This window comes from Corythoichthys intestinalis, chromosome 11 (assembly GCF_030265065.1).
Source record: "Corythoichthys intestinalis isolate RoL2023-P3 chromosome 11, ASM3026506v1, whole genome shotgun sequence".
Classification (NCBI taxonomy): Eukaryota; Metazoa; Chordata; class Actinopteri; order Syngnathiformes; family Syngnathidae; genus Corythoichthys; species Corythoichthys intestinalis.
In genome coordinates, this window is record NC_080405.1 from 39353209 (window position 1) to 39376226 (window position 23018).

The window sequence follows — 23018 nt, forward strand, 5'->3', positions numbered from 1 at the left end:
TTAGCTTTCCCAACATGTCGTCAGTTCTACCCTTCCTATTTCAACCAGATCTGAAAAGTGAAGAGCAGGACAGCACTGTCGGTCGTTCACAAGACGAGCTTCAGGGAAAAATGCGTGCAGCAAATACCTGATAAGACAAAAGTTGGGCAAAACTGGTGATGCGAGAGTGTATGCTGTTTGGAACTCCGGTTGAGAGCGAGAGTGTATGCTGTTTGGAACTCCAGTTTTATTAGCAGATATTAAAGGTAAGCATATTGCGTTTTCAAACTTATCCCAATATAATTATGTAGATTGTTAGCATTCAGAGCTGTCGTGTGCTTTACATTACAGTACAGGCCAAAGAGCACACCTTGTGTAATCCATGTCTTGTACATTGTAACGCGTGGTAGCTAGGATACGTGTATAAAAGTACCAGAGAGGGGAGAAGCTTCCACTATGCACATTTATTCACAAAAAATAATATTTCCACCTTGACCACTCTTCACTCGGGAGCTCAGCAGTAAGCAAACACGCATTCCCTGACGAACTCCAACATTGTTGTGAGGTCCACGTCAGAGTCACTGTATGTGTATGTGTATGTGTAGCGTGCCATAGTGCTTTAATTATTTAGTATGATTTGAGGGAAAACTCCCACAAAGAATAGTCAACATAAAAGATAGCAATAGTAATCCAAATCCACGTGGTTTACTCACTCGAAGAATGAGGAATTAAAGACCGATCCCATGGCAATGTCGCAGCCGTCGATTCCACAAAATAGACTGATTCGAAAAACCGCTGTGGGACTGACGAATCAAAAAAATGGACAGATCCGAAACCAATATTGCAGACGTGGTGGGACCGTCAGATCCAGAAAGTAGACGGATCCCTTACTTGACTGAGGATCCAGGAAAAATGTTCGGGCGGCAGTTGTAATGCGCGGTGGGTAGGGTACGTGCAAACAGGGACCAAAAAGGGGGAGAAGCTTCCACTTATGCACATTTATTCACTAAAAATAATAATTCCACCTTGACCACTGACTTCACTCCCCTTGTTTCCATTTGACTGGAAATTGCATCCAAAAGCAGCACATCGTGGCATTTTACTTCGCGAGTTTAGGGAGCAATAAGTAATTGTTTAACACGCTACACATTTGGAAAGATACCAATTACGTCATCACTGCGAGCCCGGAAACCATGGTGCCAACTAACTGTCAAAATATGGACTAAATATTATAAAATATTGCCACTGATTTAACATTTTATGTGTTTCTAACAACATATTTTAGTACAAGAGAACAAATGTGGTTCATTAGAGCCTACATGTATTTAAGTTAGAGGATCACTTTAAGGCAAAACACTACCGCTTTTGTCCAGCGGCATCCCTAAAATTGACCAAAAGTAAAAAGTTACCAAGTTTGTATTTAAGTAGATAAATAACATTTTTCATCAAGCGGGATCCAAATCGGTGTCACCACAATGACTGCGGGATGCGCACACAACTGAGCTGAAGAATTTTATCTTGGCGCTCTTTTATGGCATCTGGAGTCACTAAGTCAAATCTCGCAAAGGGCCTACAGTTGATAACGGTCTCACAACTTATCATTTCAAATTTTATTTTCAAAGATTTTTTAGTATTGCCCACAAGTTTCAGGATGCAAGTTAGTTCAACTTGTGTTAACAATGTTAACTTAAAATGAGTGAAGAATACTCAAAATTAAAAGTTATTTAGACAATAATTTGAGTTACGTTTTCTTAAATTAGGGCGACTAATAAAATCATATTGTTTACAGTGCAAGTCATGCATCAGCCAAATGATTTCATCATTTCAGCGCCCTCCTACTTTATGCTACCATTAGTGTGAGTCACCTAAATTGGACATTGACATCTGGCATTTTCCCGACCATATGATGTAACATCTTGACGTAAATTAGTTGTAATTATATTGATGTCAGACACCACCTTGATTCTTCCTTTGCCTAACTACTTGTAAAGTAAAACTGAAAAGAAGGTAAAAAGGTGGGTAGTGGATCAGAATAGCTTTCTGCCAGGTCTACTCATGCGAATTGCATGTTTATGCCACCTGACAAGGTGACAAACCAGCCTCCACACATCTAACCACAGGGGCTGATCAGAAGCAGATGAAGCTGCAGCCATCAATTAGAAAGCAGTGAGAGGCGGGATGAGATGCGGCTTCATGTGGATGTAGTTAACCAGCCAGACGGTTGTCCTTACGCCTGTCTGTCCTGGAGAACATACACCCACACTCACTCAAATTCTTCTATAATTGTCTCTGAAGAGCTATTTATTGTTTGCCTTTGCATTCCTCTTGTAGAATCTTCTATGATTCTTCAGATTTGTGAACAGCAATAACAAAGAGAAGAGGAAAGCAATGTGAAAAAAGAGTAGTTTTAAGCGGCAATACATCATCAGTGGCTGGCGTACAACGGCTCGCGGCGCTAGCGGGAGAGCTTTAGAGATAAGGTGGGCACTCACGCTGCGGAAATATGAAGCTTTCCCAGTGATAAGAGCTGTGGCATAAATGGGTGACACTACATTACCAACACATTAGCTGTGAGTCACAAAAGGAGGGAATCAAGGTGTGAGATTTAATCAAAATATGTGGGGGCACACAGTGCGGGTATATGCATATCATAATAATATCAATAAAGCTTCCGTATTGTTTGCCCTTTGGGGTCATTAAGAGGCTGCAATATATTTGGCTCACTGTAATGGCTGCTATTATCCCAGCTGCCGGGAGGGCAACTTATTAATGACCTGCTGCTTTGTGTATCCAGACCCCGAACAGCCCTTCCTCAGGAGAGACGAGTCTTCTAACAGCAACCTGGAGAACATTTTTATCACACGTTACTCAACGGACGTCATCGTGCCATGTCTGGTCACGGTGCCCGACCTCAATGTCACGCTCTATGCGGTTTGTACAAGGACACCGATTTTATGACTCTCATCAAAGCCGATTAAGCATTTAATGACTTCTTACGGTTCTGTGATTTTAGTATCCCAACCCACTGGACAAAAATGAACTGACATGGGACAACAAGCGAGGTTGGTCCATTCCCAGACACATCATTGACAGCATGCCAATGCTCATCGGGTTTTCGTGTGTGGCCACCCTGGGAGGCAAAGAGTACCACTCGGTTAACTACTTCATTCACACTACAGGTAAATAAGCAGCCGGAGCTGTGTGCATGCTGAAAGAGGCAATGGAATATCAATGAAGGGAGGTGAAGGAGGGCACGTGAAATAACCAATGGCTGTGTCAGTTTAAGATAACATAGATTGGGGTGACTACTTGCAGAATTGCCTTGATTATAACAAGGGATTTTACCAAGGGAAATATCTGCCTTATCAGACCTTGACAGATTGCGATTAGATCTTAGGGACAAAGCAAACCTTGGGTCATTACTATTCATTTTATTCAAATTGCTGTACAGATGCTAAAATAATGATTGTCAATTACCAGCTTTAAAGTATCACATTTACTCAAATATTTTCTTTGGCAGTGTATCAAATACTTGTTCTCCCCACTTTATGTAATTGATGCTTTGCCACATTAGTTACCACTTGCAACTCGGCATGTGTCCATTTGATATTCTGACGGTATGATAACCTTAAGCCAAAATATTCCGGTTTCACGGTGTCATGGTATCGCAATTACAGCTCTAAAATTTGTTACTAGATATATGGGTTTAAAAAAAAATACTGTTCAATGGGAAAAAGTTTATTTTTCAAAACATTAGCAAATTAGAACATAAGCTTTATGATAGAATAATTAAAAGTATTTATTGCGGAAAACACTCAGGTGACTTGAAATTCCGCTCTGAGACCACCAATTTAGCCAACTTTCAAAATTGTCCGATATGCATGTGTGATACATCATTGGAAAGTTTAAAATCTCTATTTTCTGGGGGAAGAAAAATTTTGAACAGGAGTATATTTTAAAAAAATATTTTTTAAACAGCAAAACCCTATCTGGAGGTGAGAACACGCGAGAGCAGAATTACAGACGCCATGACTTTAACGAGATATTATCATGTACTTGTTTCGATCCAGAAACTCCATGTAGCATGTATCACTGAGGGTCAAGACACAGCTGTGAATGGCAACAGCTGGAGTTTTTTGGGATTTTACGGGTGAAACATGGTCATATAACAAGGGTCGCGCTGCAGAAATCGCAGACATCAAGGAGTGGTTGAGATTTTCTTTTTCATATATTTGTCCTTTTAAACGTTTTTTTTTTTTTTTTCCAATGTTTGTTTGGATTGATTATTTATCATCTAACATATCGGAGAAAATGCTACAGTAACAAAAAAAATATATAATTACAATAAAATTACAAACCGTGACTTTTTACAGACGCCATTTTTTTAATTGTGACATAATTTGTTTAAAAGTTTAAAATATGTGAGTGAATAATTTTTTAAAGTCATTTGAAATATGAGTCATCAATTAATGATTCTATGCTAAAAACGACAGACATTTTGAATAATGAATATCATTGATTACCTTCGTTTTATGGCTGGGTTGAAACAAAAGCGGTTGCGCGACGTCTGTAAACTGGGGTTTTCAGCGTAAAACGGACAAATTAAAAATAGATCAGGGGCTTCATGCGCCATGAATCTGCTATGGCTGCAGATAGACATATTGTTCTGTCAAACACAACAATTGTTTTGGCTTAAAATACAGCAGTTTGTTTTAAAGAGGAGTGCAAGAGCAGAAACTGCTTTTTCAGTGTATATATATATATAAATGGCGGAAAACACAGACAAGACTGAAAAACCAAACTCGCATATATTTAACTTTCAAACAAATTATTTCACAATGAAAACAATGGCATCTGTAAAAAAGTCACGGAAAGCCCACCCGTCTCATCAGACCATAGTACATGTTTCCAGTAATCCATGTGCTTTGTTGACATGTCTTCAGCAAACTGTTTGCGGGCTTTCTTGTGTACCTTCTTCAGTAGAGGCTTCCTCCTGGGGTGACAGCCATGTACACTAATTTGATGTAGAGTGCAGCGTATGGTCTGAGCACTAACAGGCTGAACCCCCACCTCTTCAATTTCTGCAGCAATGCTAACAGCACTCCTGTAATGAGTCACATGACATTTTAGAGGGAAAATGACAAGCAGTACTCAATTTGGACATTTAGGGATTTACGTAGTTTCTACGGGGTGTACTCACTTTTGTTGCCAGGGGTTGAGATATTAATGGCTATATTTTGAGTTATTTTGAAGGGAAAATAAATTAATTCTATCTTATAAGCTGCACACAGACTATTTTTCGCTGTGTCGAAGTGTCATTTTGTCAGTGTTGTCCCGTGAAAAGTGATACTTAAATATCTGCAGAAATGAGAGGGGTGTACTCACTTCAGGAGGTATTGCCTCCTCGGCAGCCACCCTCCACAAACATGTTTTACATGTCGGTTGGCCCACCTCCTTTAAGCCGTGGCCGTCTGTTATTTTTCTGTAGCCGAAGTATTCCCAGAGCGGTGATTTCGTTTTTTTCAATGGGGGGAAAAGTTCAGGGGTTTCACCTCCTCCAGCAATCGTGTTGCACAGCTGACTCACTGACACTGAGCAACAACCGGTAGGGGAGGGTTGAGCCTTACAGCTGCAAGCGAGGGATTTCTCTATGCATTTTTGGGACATAAAAAATAGGTAATACCTTAGGGACGGTATGATAGAATTTTTTTGCGGTTTTAAAGCATTGACGTTTTCATACTCCGGTATACCTTGAAACTGGTATTTGGCACATGTCTACTTGCAACATATAGAAGGATATGTAAATAGACTTTATTGTCCCATACGGAATTCATTTTAACTGTCTGTCAACACCTTTTTCATGTGCATTCCAGCCAAAATAATCTTATTTTGTAAAATGGAAAAAACATAATTCCATTTTTTGGATGTGTAATAGAGGAGACAAACATACAATGGTATGAATAACTATCTGAACCTTTTGGAATTTCTCACATTTCTGCATAAAATCCCCATCAAATGTGAGCTGATCTTTGTCAAAATCACACAGCTGAAAAAACAGTGTCTGCTTTAACTAAAACTACCCAAAAATTTATAGCTTTTTATATTTTAATGAGGATAGTATGCAAACAATGACAGAAGGGGGAAAACTAAGTCAGTGAACCATCACAGTTGATATTTTGTGCCCCCCCCTTTGGCAGCAATAACTTCAACCAGACACTTCCTGTAGCTGCAGATCAGTCTGGCACATCAATCAGGACTAATCTTGGCCCATTCTTCTCTACAATACTGCTGTCGCACAGTCAGATTACTGGGATGTCTGGCATGAATCGCTGTCTTTAGGTCATGCCACAGCATCTCAATGGGTTCAATTCTGGACTTTGACTTGGCCACTCCAGAACGTGCATTTTGTTCTTCTAAAACCCTTCTAAATTTGATTTACTTCTGTGGTTTGGATCATTGTCTTGATGCAGCATCCATCCTCTTTATTTTTTTTCAACTGTCTGACAGGCGGCCTCAGGTTTTCCTGCAAAACATCCTGATAAACTTTTGAATTCATTCTTCTTTTAATGATTGCAAGTTGCCCAGGCCCTGAGGCACCAAAACAGCCCCAGATCATGATTCCCCCTCCACCATGCTTCACGGTGGGGATAAGGTGTTGATGTTGGTGAGCTGTTCCATTTTTCCTCCACACATGATGTTGTGTGTTACTCCCAAGCAATTCAACTTTGGTTTCATCAGTCCACCAAATATTTTGCCAAAACTTCTGTGGAGTGTCCAAGTGCCTTTTTGAAAACATCAAACAAGCAACAATGTTGTTTTAGATAGCAGTGGCTTCCTCCATGGAGTCCTTCCATGAACACAAATCTTGGCCTTAGTTTTACATATAGTTGATGTGTGCACATAGATATTTGACTGTGCCAATGATTGCCTTAAGTCTTTAGCAGACACTGTAGGGTTCTTTTTTACCTCTCTGAGTATTCTGGCGCCATCTTTGGTGGACAGCCACTCCTTGGAAGAGAAGCAACAGCGCCAAACTCTCTCCATTTGTAGACAACTTCTCTGACTGTGGATTGATGAACATCCAGACTTTTAGAGATGGTATTGTATCCTTTCCCAGCTTTATACAAATCAACAATCCTTGATCCAGGTCTTTTGACCCGAGCTGTGATGCACATCAGACAATGCTTCTCATCAAAGACAATTCTTACCAGGTGTGTGTTTTATAGTGGGAAGGGCAGCTTTAAGTCTCCTTGGGCAGAGGGATCACATACTTATTTTCCCCCCTTCTGTCGTTGTTTGCATGCTATCCTCATTAAAATATGAAAACCTATGAATGTTTGAGTGATTTTAGTTAAGCAGACACTGTTTTTTTCTTCTGTGTGGTTTTGACAAAGATCAGATCATATTTGATGGTGATTTTATGCGGAAACGTGAGAAATTAAAAAATTTCAGATACTTCTTCATACCACTGCAAACATAAGTCAACACTTCCGTAAAGTTGCTGCCTGACACGTAGGAATATTTTATCATTGCCAGGACTATTTTAGCCATTCAAATGTCAGTATGCCAATTTGCCCGTCCTTCCCCGTGACATCATTAATACTCATTATCAAATGCACTTGTGTTCGATTCCTTCAGAAGCTATTTTCCAACTTAGGGTCTGCACACTCACTGTTTATTTGAAGGCCCGTTACATCACAAGACTGCGCTAAGGCCTGTCCCAATCCATTTAATTTCAGAGAATGCTCCTCTCACGCACTCATAATGGGTCCTCCTCGTCTGCTGATTTGAGCTGATTTTGAATGACGCAACAGTAGCACACTCCGCTATTAGCCATATCCCAGGATGCTTTTTGCGGTACTGCCATGGCTGAGGCATCTACAGGCAAAATAAGTACTAAATGAAAGTATTCAATCAGATACTAAATAAAAACCCCAAAATTGGATTAAAAGGTGACTGGTGCTAAGCTGTGACTGTTGCAACAGTAGACATTTGACTTGAAAAAAAATATTTGCGGTTCAACTGCTGCCTTAACCAGGATATACGTTGAATTACACTGCCACATTTGGTCCCGGGAGGAGGATCCTCTGTCAACCGTGTCCAGCAGGGGGGCAGGCAATGAAATGTGACACAGTCATGCTGTGTTGCCAAATTGGCGACTTTCCAAAGCGTCTTAACAACTTTTTTTTTGTCAAAAGGGACTCGCTACAAATCCAGCGACAAGTGACCATCATTTTTTATCCTGCTGTACTGTATTGTATTTCTGGTCTATTTAGTTTTGCAATGTTAAATTAAAAAAAGAAAGATAAGCTTAGGGTTCATTTGTAGTTGTAAACATATTTAGGCTTCTCCCATGACATTTTTCCTCTCTCCTACAACGTCCATTACAATAACATGCACATTGCAAATTATGTAAATTAGCCGATGACGTCTTCTAGCGACTTTTAGGCCAATAGCTACTTTCCTTACTGAGGAGGTGGCAACACTGCCAGTGTGTACAGTATGTGTGAAAATACGGCTGACATCACAAAAAATGCCGCACTCCATTGTATCCATTATGAGAATTCTAACAAATTAGAGGGGGTGACATGTATGAGTGGACCTGTGTATGAGACCCTCCAAAAGGAAAACAATCTACTAACGTCAGATTTACATATACAAGTGTTAACAACAAGCATAATAAAGTGCTTGTGTAGCATCTTCCGTTTCCACCGATATTTATAATCTATTCATTCCACGGACAGCACGGAGTTCTCCCAGCGTGCGTCGGATGTGTCGTGTCGATGTGTGCATGCACTCAGCTAACCACCCTCCCTGGCCGGGACTTCAGCTGCTGGTTCAAATGGCTGACATACTGATATGTGATCAGCATGGATAGTTAGCTCTGATTGGTTCAAATGCACATGTTTTCACGACATTTTTCTAAAAATAATTTGTATATGGTGGAAAACACTCAGGTGACATAAAGTTTAGCTCTGAGACCCCCAATTTGGCCAAATTTCAAAATTGTCCAATATGCATGTGTGATACATCATTGGAAAGCTTAAAATATCAATTTTCTGAGGGAGAAAAAAATTAAACAGGAGGGCATTTAAAAAAAACAACAACCCTAAAACGGGGTGAGAGCATGAGACAGCATAATGAAAGATTTTAACGAGATATTACCGCTTACTTACCTTGTTTAAATCCAAAAACTCCATGTAGCATGTCTTATTGAGTGTCAAGACACAGCTATGAATGGCCACAGCTGGACTTTTTGGGGATTTTATGAGTAAAACACGGTAATATAACAATGGTCGCAATGCACAAATTGCAGACATCAAGGAGTGATCGAGATTTTCTTTTTCAGATATTTACCCTTTTAAAATATCGGGGAAAATGCGACAGTAACCAAAAAAAATACAATCAACCGATAGTTATGAGGTAGATATCCCTGACCTATTTAAAGATACAATATTTTTCATTGTGACGTAATTTGTTTATAAGTTTAAAATATGCGAGTGAATAATTTTAAAGTGTTTTTTTTTTTTTTTTTTTTTTTTTTTTTTTTAACTAAATATTAGACATCAACTAATGATTATAAACTAAAAATGATTGGCAGTTCAAATAATAAATACAATTCTTACCTTCTTTTTCTGGCTGGTTGAAAACAAAAGCGGTTGCGCGACGTCTGTAAATGGGGGTTTTCAGGGTAAGATGGACAAATTAAAAATAGTTTGGAGGCTTAATGCGCCATGAAACTGCTCTGGCAGCATATAGGCATATTGTTCTATCAAACACAACAGTTCTTTTGGCTTAAAATCCAACTGTTTATTTTAAAGAGGGGTGCAAGGGCAGAAACTGCTTTTTCAGCCTTGTCTGTGTTTTCTGCCATATATTGTATATGTTCTTTAATTTGTATCATAAATGATACATTAAGCATCTCGTGGTAAAACAAATTTAACTAAAGTGAGATTGAACATAAGGTTTTAACCATTTTTTTAATGCAATGAGGTCCAGAAATGCTTGTCTCAAATGTGGTACAATTAGCAGTATAGTTTACAGTATGCGCGCTTTGGATTTATTTTTGTTCCTTTACCTATGTTAGGCTACTTATTTCCTTACAATATAAAAAAGTCAATGTTTGTGTCATGTTCAAAATATATTCCATTTCACTGTATATAATGCAAGTCATTTGTACTTATTTTGTTCAAGTATGTTACTAATACAAGGCAAGGCAAGGCAAATGTATTTATATAGCACAATTCAACACAAGGCAATTCAAAGTGCTTTACATCGCATGAAGATCATAAAAATCACATTAAAATCAATAGAACGTAAAAACAAAGACAATCGAAATAGGAAATAAAATTATCCATAAAAATCACATTTAATCACGAACAGAATAAAAAAATAAAAATACTACTACTAATAATAATAATTGAAATCAGCAATGGAGATAAGCACAAGAGGAATAGAAGGCAAATAGATTGAAATATATAGAGAGTTATGGATTTGCAGTACTGAACAAACGCGTTTTTAGCCCTGATTTAAACGAGCTAACAGCTTGAGCATACTTCAGATCTTCAGGTAATTTGTTCTAGAGGTGAGGAGCTTAATAACTACATGCTGCCTCACCCTGCTTGGTTCTTGTTCTTGAAACATACAGGAGACCGGTTTCAGATGACCTTAGAGGTCTAGATGTTTCATAGGAATCTAACAAATCAAGCATGTATTTTGGTCCAAGGCCATTAAGTGTTTGTAGACGAGCAGTAGTATTTTATAGTCTATCCTTTGACTCACTGGAAGCCAGTGTAACAATTTCAAAACCGGTGTAGTGTGGTCCAGTTTCCTTGTATTTGTGCGGACTCTGGCTGCACTCATTCTGTACTAGCTGCTGCTTCCTGACTATTTTTTTTTTTTTTTTTTTTTTTTTTTATCAAGACCTGTAAATATACCGTTGATATAGTCCAATCTGCTGAAAATGAATGCATGCATAAGTTTTTCCGTGTCTTGTTGAGTCAGAAGCCCCTTAATTCTGGCTATATATTTTTTTGTGGTAATAAGCAGATTTAATGAAAAATTTGAATGAAAATCATTTTTTCATGTATGCTTTGTTACAGTAAATGTAATTAGGTAGCCTCATGCATATGTAAAACCAGTTTTTTTATTTTTTTTGCATTTCTGTGGTTTTAGCGAGATTTCTTTGGTCTTAGCTAGGTTTGACGCCCCCGCGCCCCCACACACACCCCGGATCCGTGGCGACCTTTATGTCAGGGAGTTCCGGCAAAAGATCTACTTAAATTCTTTGATCAACCATCTTTTACATGAAGGTCATTTATGCCAGATGTTGTCTATCCCTTTTCGCCAAATGCCTCCGTCAAACTGATTCCAGCCTTTTCCCATGAGGAAAAACTAATTACATACATTTGTCGATAGCCAAAAGGACAAAACTGCAGCATGTAGACATACTGGGTTAAAGTGTGAAGTCTGTTTCTTGCACAATGAAAACTGTATGTGAGATGCGAAATGTCACGTTTTCTCAAAAGCTACAACTAAAAATGAAGCATTATATCCTATGTATTATGCATTAACCAACACAAGGCTTCGTCAGGAGTATACAAACTTCCAGTGACATAAAATAAATCATCTTGACTTGTGACCTCGGCAAAGGTTGATTGGGCTCTCTTGTTATGACACAAATAAATTACTTTGGAGAAGTAAAATGTAACCACAGAAAACGTGTTAATACTTTGTGAAAGTCACAGAAAGCTGTGAAGAGACTCTTCAACACGCACAAAAATAATGAATTAGCTCAGCATTTCAGCAAGTATTGTTTAATGACCCATAATTGTTTGCAGAATTAATTGACCTTACGATGTTTTCAAGAGCATTTATCAATGCTGTTATGGTAATATGGGAACCTTTGGCAAGGTTGATTGTTATGTTGTTGGAATACAAATTTAAAAGTGAAATTAGCTGTTATTCAGAGCGTGATTTGTCAAGCTTTTTTCCCCTCCACATAAACACCTACAATACAAACATGCTAGCTAGTAACATTCACATAAAAGGCAGTTGCTCAAAGTTTTTAAGTATGCAACTTGCAAATATCTCAAGACTTCTGATAATGTTTAAAATAATCGTTAAACACACACAAAAAAATGACATCTTATTAGGAGTGTAATAGTACACAAAAATCTCGGTTTGGTACGTACCTCGGTTTTGAGGTCACGGTTCGGTTCATTTTTCGGTACAGTAAGAAAACAAAATGCGAAATATAAATGTGCTAGTTGTTTATTACACACTTTTGTGCTTTCAACAATAGGAACATTAGCCTATACAAAGCTAGAATTCTGCTCAAAAAGTAGCAGGTATTTAAAGATAATCCAACAACAATTTGCCTTTCAGACCTGCGTATTGGTCAGCTTTCTTTCTGAAAGAAAGACGAAAAAAGAAGTCCTTTGCTAAAGAGAAAAGCAATGCCAATGACAAAGATTTTAACATGTATTTTACAAATGAAATGCCTCAATGAATTTTTTTTTCTTTATGAACGGTTTTCAAAAGCTTTATTGCTTGATTTTCTCAAGTTAAAGCGCCACACAGAAATTAATACATTTAATTGTGTAAGCAGGATCTGTGTATTATTCTTATTACTTAATTGCAAGTGTTTTAGCTCATTTCAATGTATTTTTTTTAAATGGGCTATTATTTATTTTATTATGTGTTTATATTTTACAAATGTGATGTAGTATTCATTTATATTGTATATTTTATGTTGTATAATTTTAGTTCCTATGTGAATATTAGTTCCTACTTATTTTGTTGTGGTAGGAGGGTTTTGTATTGAACACGGGGCCGTGTTGGTTATTATTATAGCAGAGAAGACAGCAGTAAATCAACAAAGACAAGTCAACTGTGCCCCAATCTACCACTCAAGAGATCTGATGGACTCAAAAAGTGGGTTACGATTGCATATTATTTTGAAAATCGACCAGATCCACCGTATTTTTACACGAGTGACTTCCGGTCTGCCCGATCCTAGCTAGTAGTATTGACGCAGGAGGGCCATGTCTCGCGTCAAATAATAAACTCTGCCGTTCTTTTCGCGTGCGTCGCGTTGAGTCGCTTCTGGGACACGTCTAACACGCGGCCGCACTGCGACTGGTGTGCATTGGCTGATTGACTTTAACGCCCGCGTTTCACTGCGTTCTTACGGCGGCCAGGTTGACGTTTCTGGGTTATATATTGTCCTACCATGTTGGTCCTCATTATAGTACAGAAGACAGAGTAAATATAATCTACACAAAGAAACTGTAACCCGATCGACTCACAGCCTCGAAAAGTAAGGGTTACATTACGTCAGAAACTCGTTCGGTACGCCTCCGTTCCGAACCGAGCAACCTGTACCGAAAGTTAAATACAAATACATGTACCGTTACACCCTTACATCTTATGGATGCCGCCATTTTGTGATGACCGTTATACCTACGCAAACACTCTAATAGACTCAAGCATGGGTGCATGTGAAAATGGGTCCTAATGACATAACAAGAAAGGGTGGGTAATATGGGATACTCACCTATGATTGGCTGAACCATGTCGGGAGGTCACTTCCTTGAAATACTGGCTTTTATTGACATTTTTTTCCCCATTATTACACGTCAGCAAATGAAATTTTGTGTTGTTTCAATTGACTAAATAAGATTTTTTTCTTTTGGGATGCACAGGAGAATAGTTTTGTCTTTCCCTTCAAATAATAAATAAATGTCAAATATATCCCTACAGGTTTGAATAAATACATTTGAATATTGCAAAAAATTATATTATTTCAGAAGTCAAGTATATACAGTTTTTATTTTACTTTTCAAAAGGCTAATTCCTTCCTGTTTTATGTTTTCCATGTACTGTGATCCCTTGTTTTTTCGCATTTAATGGCCGACCCAGCCCCCGCAACAATCGAAATCCCCGAAGTAGAGGAGTGGAGCTTATTTACATTAAAAAAATAAAAAATATATATATTTTTTAATTCTATTTTTTATTTGTTTTATTATAATATGTTTGTAACCCAATGTATTTTCCCAGATTTAGCATTGGAAAGAGATACATATAAGACATGTTTTTTGCCCCCCTACCCCCTTTTTTGTACGACTGTCACTCATCGTTAACTTTAACAATCAAACTGCAGCTACCCTACTGAGTAAGAAAAGCAGTACTGACCAAGACATCTCGATAAAATACCATATTTTTTAAATTTATTTTTTAATTGAATTTATTTTTTAATTGAAAAAAAAAATCCCCGATGAACTGAGAGCACAAAGTTTGAAGTGCGAAGTAGGGAGGGATCACTGTATATACTGGACCGTATTTTGCTTGAATTTAATTAACAAAAATTAAAAATTATGTCTTTTTTTATTTTTTTTATTTTAAAGACCTTTGGAATTTGTGTTGTTGCCTGCAGTTCTTAATACAAAAAAAATGGCCACATTAAATGAGCTTTGACCACTGTTGTAACCACTAATTCCTCTGCAAATTAAGATGAAGAAGAGTTTTCATGTTTCTAACTCTTAGGGAACTCTGGGGAAAAAAATACTATTTCCAAGCCCTGTGCGAAATTGTTCTACTTTCATTTCTGAGGTGAACTGCAAGTCATGGCCATCGCTGCCAGCCAAAAGCAATAGACGCATGAGTCAGGACAGGGTTACGGAGAGTCAGTCTTCTGCCTGAACATTTCTGGGGCATTATAACCGCAGTCTCCTGCACACACATTAACGCTATATGTTTACATCAAATAGCATTTCTAAGTACCACAGAAGGGTGTCTGTTTTACGTCTCTTTCATCTTCAATTGAAACTTCACTACATCCTAGCAACGTCAATAATTGGACAGATTAATGGAAACATTGTGAGGTTGTGAATGGGAGGATGGTTCCTTTAGTCCAAAGAGAGCCATTTCCTCTGGTCGTGTGAGGAAGGAAAATCTGCTGACGATGTCACTGTGACCCTGTCTCCTTCCCTCTGTCTTTCCCTAACAGGAAGTCAAGTTTACGATGTCAAGCTGTTTCCCGAGGAGCCCGTGGAGATGTTAGCGGGGGAGGCCCTCACCCTGAACTGCACTGTGCAGGTGGAGTTTGACGCTCGAGTGACTATAGAATGGTCCTACCCAAGCAAACAGGTTTGTTAAACTTGCCAGGGAATGGTTGTTCTGAACCTGATTAACAAATTTCCAGGATGTTAAACAAAGTTTATCTTCATTTTTCCCCTCTCCAGACCAACAACTCAGTAGACATTAAATACCAACGAGATGCACTTTTTCATGCCACAGAAGCTGTAAACACCCTTACCATTCCCAGCACTTCTACTGCGGACACTGGCTCATATACCTGCAATGTCACAAGCGTAGATTCCACGCAGTCCAAAATGATGCAGGTCATAGTTCATGGTATGCACTCACTTTTGGTATGAGATGTTTTGATACAACTAAAAAAATAAAAATAATTCTTAATCCAAATAGATTTTCATTTTCCACCCCAATAATTCTTTCAGAGGTGCAGTAATCTTTCATTGTGTCTGTACCATCAAACATATTGATTCTTATCCAAACCTACAGTTTATAATTACTGTAATTTTCAGACTATAAGGTGCACCTGACTATAAGCTGCCACCCACCAAATTTGACATGAAAACAGAATTTGTTCATAGATAAGCCTCATTGTACTATAAGCCGCAACTGTTCTCACTGTATTACAGGATATTTACACCAAAAGATATTAACCGGTAACACTTTATCTTGACAGCGGTGGCAAAATACTGTCATGTGACCAAATGAGCCACCATGAAGCTTTGAACCAATTGGCAGCAAAGCTTAATTGCTTCAAGAAGCTTCATTTGGCCATCACTAGTCCCTTGAGGGAGACAGTCAACCTTTGCTGACACATGCTGCCAACACTGTTCTTGTCCAACATGCCTCCTAGCATGCACTGCAGCACTACATATGTAAATAACAATCAAAATTAATGTCCTGTGCTAATTATTTATTCAGTGAGAGTTGTTTCATTATTTGCTAGTTATGGCATTTGGTAGCATTTTATTTGACAGTGGTGCCATAAGACTGTCATTAAACCATCATAATTATGACATGACACTGTCATGAGCATTACTGAATGCTTATAACAGATGTCATTTATTGTTATCGGCAAATTATCTCACTTTTGAATGGATGTAAAAGATATGGACATAAATGGAGTTAGTGACATAATATGCCGTATGACACTTAATGACATCTGTCATAAGCATTCAGTAAAGCCCATGATAGTGTCATGTCATAACTATGACGGTTTTATGGCGCCACTGTTAAATAAAGTATTACCTATTAACCCAAATATATCAGCAAATAAGACGCACTGAACTATATGACGCAGGATTCAAAATGAAGGAGCAAACTAGCGGCTTATAGTCAGAAAATTACGTTATACATAATGCTAGGGATGTCCCGATCGCATGTTTTTGAGTCCGAGTCACCTGATTTTGAGTCCCTATCAAATACTGAAAAAGTAGTTGTTGTTTTTTTAAGTTCCAACCACGTTACTGTCCAACTATGTGAATTTTTTGGGGGGGAAAAATAACATGGAAAAATGCTTGTCTTTATTAAATGCTTCATTGAGTGTGTCCACTCAGTTCCACTCATGCTGCTGAGAACAGCCTCACAATTACACAATGAGTTGCAACAGCACACTTATGGAAGTATAACGATGATTGACACATTTGTGCCTTTGATCGTGGAGCTACCAAGCTTCTCTGGCAAGATCAAAGCTACAAACCCGTCAATCATCGTTAACTTTAAGTACCAAACGCAAGCGAGACAGTTTGGCCACAGTGCTTAGCAGGAGGGAGAGTGAGAGGCTAAAAAACCTCAATACATTGTATAAATTAAAAACCCAATCCTTTTCATTCGATTCCGATCACGTGATCAGATCGAGACATCGCTACGTCATACATACTGTATTTTTTGGACTATAAATCACGCCAGCATCACATGATTAATCGATTGGTCATGTTCCATCGTCCAAAGCCAATTAAAGAACTTTCCTTGGTCAATTGTCTGTTGAATGTTTAAATTCTTAATTTTATGAGTTTACAAAATATTGTTTCTTTGTATTTCATTTATTTTGTGTCATACTTAGCTCATTTTTTTCAGGCGCTAAATCACACCTGAGTAAAAGCCAAAGAATGCACAATGAAATGGGAAAAACAAAACAAAACCAAATCCAACTGGAGTAAAAGTGGCATTTTTCTGGGTAATTTTTATCTTTCAGTACCAAGCTTTCAATCTTACTCCAAATCACTACCAAATCCATTAAAGTCTTCATCATCATTATCACGTTTGAACAAATCCGCCAAGTCTGCCAACTCACTTTCTTTACTGTTATATCCTTTGTTGTAATTTTGTTCTTATCATTGTCTTGGCACCACGGTCAAAGTGCATGGTTAGTCTGCCTTAAAGATCTAAGGCTTGGGTTACAAATGTCGACACAAGATTTCCTATGGAGAGATTATGAGTTCTCCACGTGGGTTTTCGCTATGTTCTCTGCCCACACTCCAAAACTAATGCACCTTAGGGAAAATGAAGACTCTAAATTGCTGCTCTTGCCTAAAGGCTGTTGAGATGTGCTGTGGCTCACCCTCGACCCCGGTAAAAAAATAAATATTGAATAGATGTATACTTAGGTCCTCAATATTAACATAAAATAGTTGTGGAAGAAAATGAGTCATTCAACCATAGATGCTTTTCTCCTGCCGGTCATTATTTAAATATGTGCTGCCCTCTTGTTGGCTTTCACTCGTTATTGTCGACAAAGGGTTCTCTTGACTGCTCTTTAAACTGCACGCCAAGTAGAATATCTTGTCTTTTACTCCAGAGAAGCCATTTATAAACCTGGACTACAGAAGTGGACCAGTGGTGGAAGTAACATCCGGCCAGAAGTCATTCAAATTGCATGTGAACGTGTCTGCTTTCCCCACGCCTGAGACACGATGGTAAGTTGAAGCTCCCCGTTGTGTCCATTAAGTCTAACAGGCAGTTTCTAAAAGCATAATTAGGCCTTTCCAACTTGAGATTTACCTGCTTAATTAGTGGAAGTGCTTCTCAACGGGAGGCACTAGAGCAGCTGTTGTATTGTGTATAAAAGGTACAGAGACAGAAAGCTGATTAACGAGCGACCTGAGTTCAAGATGAAGCGTATGAGGATTCACCTTAACCACGCCTTGGAGATCAAAGATGTCAATCCTGGGGATGCTGGCCTCTACACGGTGGTCCTGAAGAACAGTGCAGCTGCCCTGCAAAGGAAACTTAACATCACGCTTGTTGTCAATGGTAACTACACTGTGAGATATGACAAAGTTGCAGTGGCATATTATCTATCTACTGTATCGATATACAGTGCTGCTCAAAAGTTTGTGAACCCCCTCAACATTTTGGAATTTTCTATTATTTCAACCTGATTTCCTAATCAATCAATTCAGTAGTTTTTTTTTGTTTTTTTAACAGTTGTGTTGTCGAGACTAAATTAAAAAGAGTTTTCATCAACTGATGTAGGTGCAAAATTGAACTGTTTGGTCACAACCAAAACCGCCATGTCTGGCGAAAAGTCAACACTGCATACCACCAAAAGAACCTTCTCCCAACAGTGAAGCATGGAGGTGGGAATGTCAAGATCTGGGCTTGCTTTTCATCCTCAGGACCTGGACAACTCCACATAGTCCAGGGAATCATGAATTCTGAGGAATATTGTCAAATCCTAGAACATAACCTGACGCCATCTGTTTTGAAGTTAAAGCTTGGCAGAAGGTGGATCATGCAACATGATAATGATCCAAAGCATTCCAGCAATACAACCAAGGAATGGCTGAAAAAGAAGAAGATTCGTGTTCTGGACTGGCCCAGTCAAAGTCCTGACCTAAATCCCATTGAAATGCTGTGGCGGGACCTGAAGCGAGCAGTTCATGCCAGACGCCCATCAAACCTCTCTCAACTGACTGCGTTCTGCAAGGAAGAATGGGCAAAAATCCCCCAAAGTAGATGTGAGAGGCTGATTAGTCACTACAGAAACCGTTTGGTTGAGGTAATCTCTGCAAAAGGAGGCGCAATATCCTATTAACTGAAGGGGTTCACATACTTTTGCACACATGATATCTGAGTTTTTCTTAAATCAACCACTTTTGTTAAATAAAGAATGACAATATAATTATTTCTTTTGTTTCAGTCCATTATTTGGAATGTCAGTATTGTGGATTTGGGTATAACTTAACATTTAATAAGGTTATTTTAGTTTTTTTTACAAAAAATCTGACCATCGCTGTGGGGTTCACAAACTTTCGAGCAGCACTGTATATAGGGTAGAGATGTCCCGATCGATCGGGATCGATCGGGTCCGATCACGTCATTTTCAAAGTATCGGAATCGGCAAAAAAATACCGGCCATGCCTTTTTTAAATTTATATATTTTTTTTAATTAAACCTTGAGAGTCGAAGGACGCGCCGGCGCGTCCTCAGAGCACGTCTTTGAAGCGCCCTCACGTTTTAATTACGTCACCCACATGCCGTTGGTTGGTCTCGTTTTAAAGTGCGGAAGTTGCGGTTTACTCTCGTTATTATTTGAAGTCAATCGACCAACTAAAACGTGAGATATTGTCATTTAAGTTTTATAGTTTTATTGTCCTCTCAAAAAAACATTAAAACACTGCATGGATCATTTCTTGTCCTTTTTCAAAACGGAAGCTCCATGAAAAAAACACAAATCAAACGAATCCTTTCGAAGTCACAGTGGAAGCACAAAATGCGTTTTTTAAATTTTTTTATATATATAAATATAACTGCTGTGCGAGGTTCCACCGAACGAGAGGGAGGAGTGTTCTGAAGCAGCGAGGTGGCGAGCGACAGCCGTTTGGGTCGAGCGAGCGACTTTGTGTGACTTTGAGAATGAACGGAAAACTAAATTTAGCGCAAGCAATTGTGCTTTTTGATCAACTTGAGGAAGAGGATGGTCCAAATTCGTCGTCATAGTCTTCTTCGGAAGAGTCCTCGAGTGAAGATAGTGACGGATTTGAACACGTGGGTGACGCCATCGACGAGCAGAGGTAAGCCAACTCAACTTTTTTTTTTTTTATGCTGAAAAAGTTTCTTTTGAAAGTTTCTTTTGATATTGCAAGACAAAGTTAATTTTGATGCAATATAAGTGTGTGTTTGTGTATATAATAATAAAATGTGCATATCAGATCAAAGTCGTACGTGCACTGTGTGTATCCTAGGCAGGAATTTATAATTTGTGGTGTTCTTCTTTCTATATGAAGATTAGGGATGTAGCACATATTCAGCTATGGTATTCTTTCTATTGTCATACATATAGCTTTCCATTATTATTTATTGCTGTATATATTTTTATTTTATACTTTATTATTTTCAAAAATACTGACTTTTTTTTCATGTACATTTATAGTGACAATGAAAGCAAAGTGAAACGAAAATGGAAGGGTGGAAAGAGGACCGACACCCCATGGAAGTGTGGGCTGTGTGATGTAGCCCTGTGTCTAATTCCAGGACGAAACTGCTTTTCGGAGTGGCATGCCTGAAAAAAATTTAACTTGTTTATTGTAAATATTTTTGAAAATACTTTTTTTTCCAATGATATATATATATATATATATATATTTTTTTTTTTTCCCACAATCAGTCTTCTCAATTTGTGTATATAAATGTGTGTTCAAGAAGCTCGATTGTGTGTACATAGTTTTCATCAGGTGACGGGCCGCAATACCTAAACTCATAAAGAGATGGCCTCTAAACACTTTTTGTGTTAGATGGTATATTTTTTCACTGTTCTTCACTGTTTGGTCTGCTGTATATAACCTGTTTTGACTAGAGCATGTATAAAGGCAAAAAACGCCTATGGCTATACCTGTTGTTTATGTTGAATTGTCAAATATAAGACTATTTATTCTAAATTTTTTTGGTTGAATGTTCATCCTAACATGTTGAATAAATATTACAAAGTTTCAAAACGTTTGTTACGCATGTTTGGTTGTCAATTGGACATCAATATTAAAAATTTTTACAAAACGATTTTGGAATTTTTGGTCTTTTGGGGCCCAAAATGATTATTTATAATTGGTCAGTGAAGGAAACAACAGTTTGGACATGAAGTTCAAGATGTCACAAAAAAAGGGACCAAACCAGGCCATCGTAAACAATTCTTTCTTTGAAATATAAAGGCAACTTCAAAGGCATGCAAAGTCAGACAAAATAGGCCCAGACCTTAAAGGGTTAAATCGTTTTCTAATTGTATTTGTTACAAACATAATATGTTACACTCATCCAGAGTCTTTAGTTTAGGCTTAAGGTAGGGTTATCAAATGTATCCCGATAACGGCGGTAATTAATTTTTTAAAAGATATATCACGTTAAAATATTCAACGCAATTAATGCATGCGCTGCACGTCCCACTCACGCATTGTCGCGCTCAATCTGTAATGGCGCCATTTTACCTATATAAAGAGATAAAAGGCAGCGTATAATGAGTAGAGTGAATTTTGGCAGCCTTTGGAGCCTTTTTTTAATTGGCTAAAGCCTTACAATCCCTCTCCCTACGATTAGAAATATCATGGGAAGCAATGTGGGCAAGCAAGGTAGCAATTGATCTTTTTCTTAACACCTTAAGTTATTTCCCAACGCAGAGAAGATGTATCAATTGGTAGCACTACACACAGTCATGGTTCCACTTCCCATCATGCATTTGGCCATGGCTACAGTATCATTTACTGAAAGCTCAAAAAATACACTAGATGGCAATATTTAGTCACAATATACAAAGTCACAAGTCTTTCTATCCGTGGATCCCTCTCACAGAAAGAATGGTAATAATGTAAATGCCATCTTGAGGATTTATTGTCATAATAAACAAATACAGTACTTATGTACCGTATGTTGAATGTATATATTCGTCCGAGTTTTATTCATTTTTTTCTTAATGCATTGCCAAAATGTATATGATCGGGAAAAATTATCAGGAATGATTGGAATTGAATCGGGAGCAAAAAAAAAAGCAATCGATCGGGAAATATCGGGATCGGCAGATACACAAACTAAAACGATCGGGATCGGATCGGGGGCAAAAAAACATGATCGGACAAACCCTAATATAGGGGTTAGACTAAATAATGGAAACACCTTTTGCCGTCATAATCATTGAAAATGATTGTTAAGGAAAGGCATTAGGAACATCCTAATGAAGTTGAGCATCTCATATTGCTGATACAATCCTCAGACCTCAACATTATTGAACATTTATGGTCAGTGTTAGAGATTCAATTAAGACATTAGTTTCCACTGCCATCGTCTCTAAAAGAGTTAGAGGGTAGTCTAACTGAAGAATGGCTTAAAATTCCTTTGGGAAAAAAAAATCACAAGTTGTATTAATCAATTCCTCGGAGAATTGAGGCTATAATTGCCGCAAAAGGCGACCTACACCATACTAAATTAGTTTTTGTTGATTTTTTAAGGTGTTTCCATCATTTTGTTTAACCCCTGTATATACAGGTAGTCCCTGGGTTACGACTAGGCATGTGCCGGTATGATATTCTGACGGTATGATAACCCTAACCCAAAATATCACGGTATTGCAACTACAGCTGTAGAATGTGTTACTTTGAGATATCTGAGGAAAAAGAAAAAAAATAAAGACTTTTCCATTGAACAGGATTTTTATTTTTCAAAACATATTAACAAATTGGAACATAAGTATAATGTTAAGTTAAGATAAATAAATACAAAAAGAATAAAATATTCCAAACAAAATAAATATAATCCTTTAGTTAAGCCTAAACCCACAGCCACAGCTCAACATTATTACCATCAAAACCAAAATAATTGAATTATTTTCCATAAAAAGTATGTGTGTATGACTCGTATCATGTTTACATTATACACACAATCTCTCTCTCAACACAGACAGTTGCCAGAGAGAAAAAAAACACATGTTTTACCACCGCTAGACACGTTAAGCATGCTGG

General features: G+C 38.0%; 1 protein-coding gene across 4 annotated transcripts in view; it reads left to right on the forward strand.

Annotated features, from left to right (window-relative positions):
- flt4 (fms related receptor tyrosine kinase 4) overlaps positions 1-23018 on the forward strand; it is a 186715-nt gene that overhangs the window by 83487 nt on the left and 80210 nt on the right. For all 4 annotated transcript variants that reach the window (XM_057850913.1, XM_057850912.1, XM_057850914.1 and 1 more), the window contains 6 exons: positions 2774-2910; positions 2993-3158; positions 14990-15129; positions 15225-15396; positions 17873-17990; positions 18143-18327. In XM_057850913.1, the coding sequence (XP_057706896.1) occupies positions 2774-2910; positions 2993-3158; positions 14990-15129; positions 15225-15396; positions 17873-17990; positions 18143-18327 (918 nt within the window). The remainder of the gene's footprint in view (positions 1-2773; positions 2911-2992; positions 3159-14989; positions 15130-15224; positions 15397-17872; positions 17991-18142; positions 18328-23018) is intronic.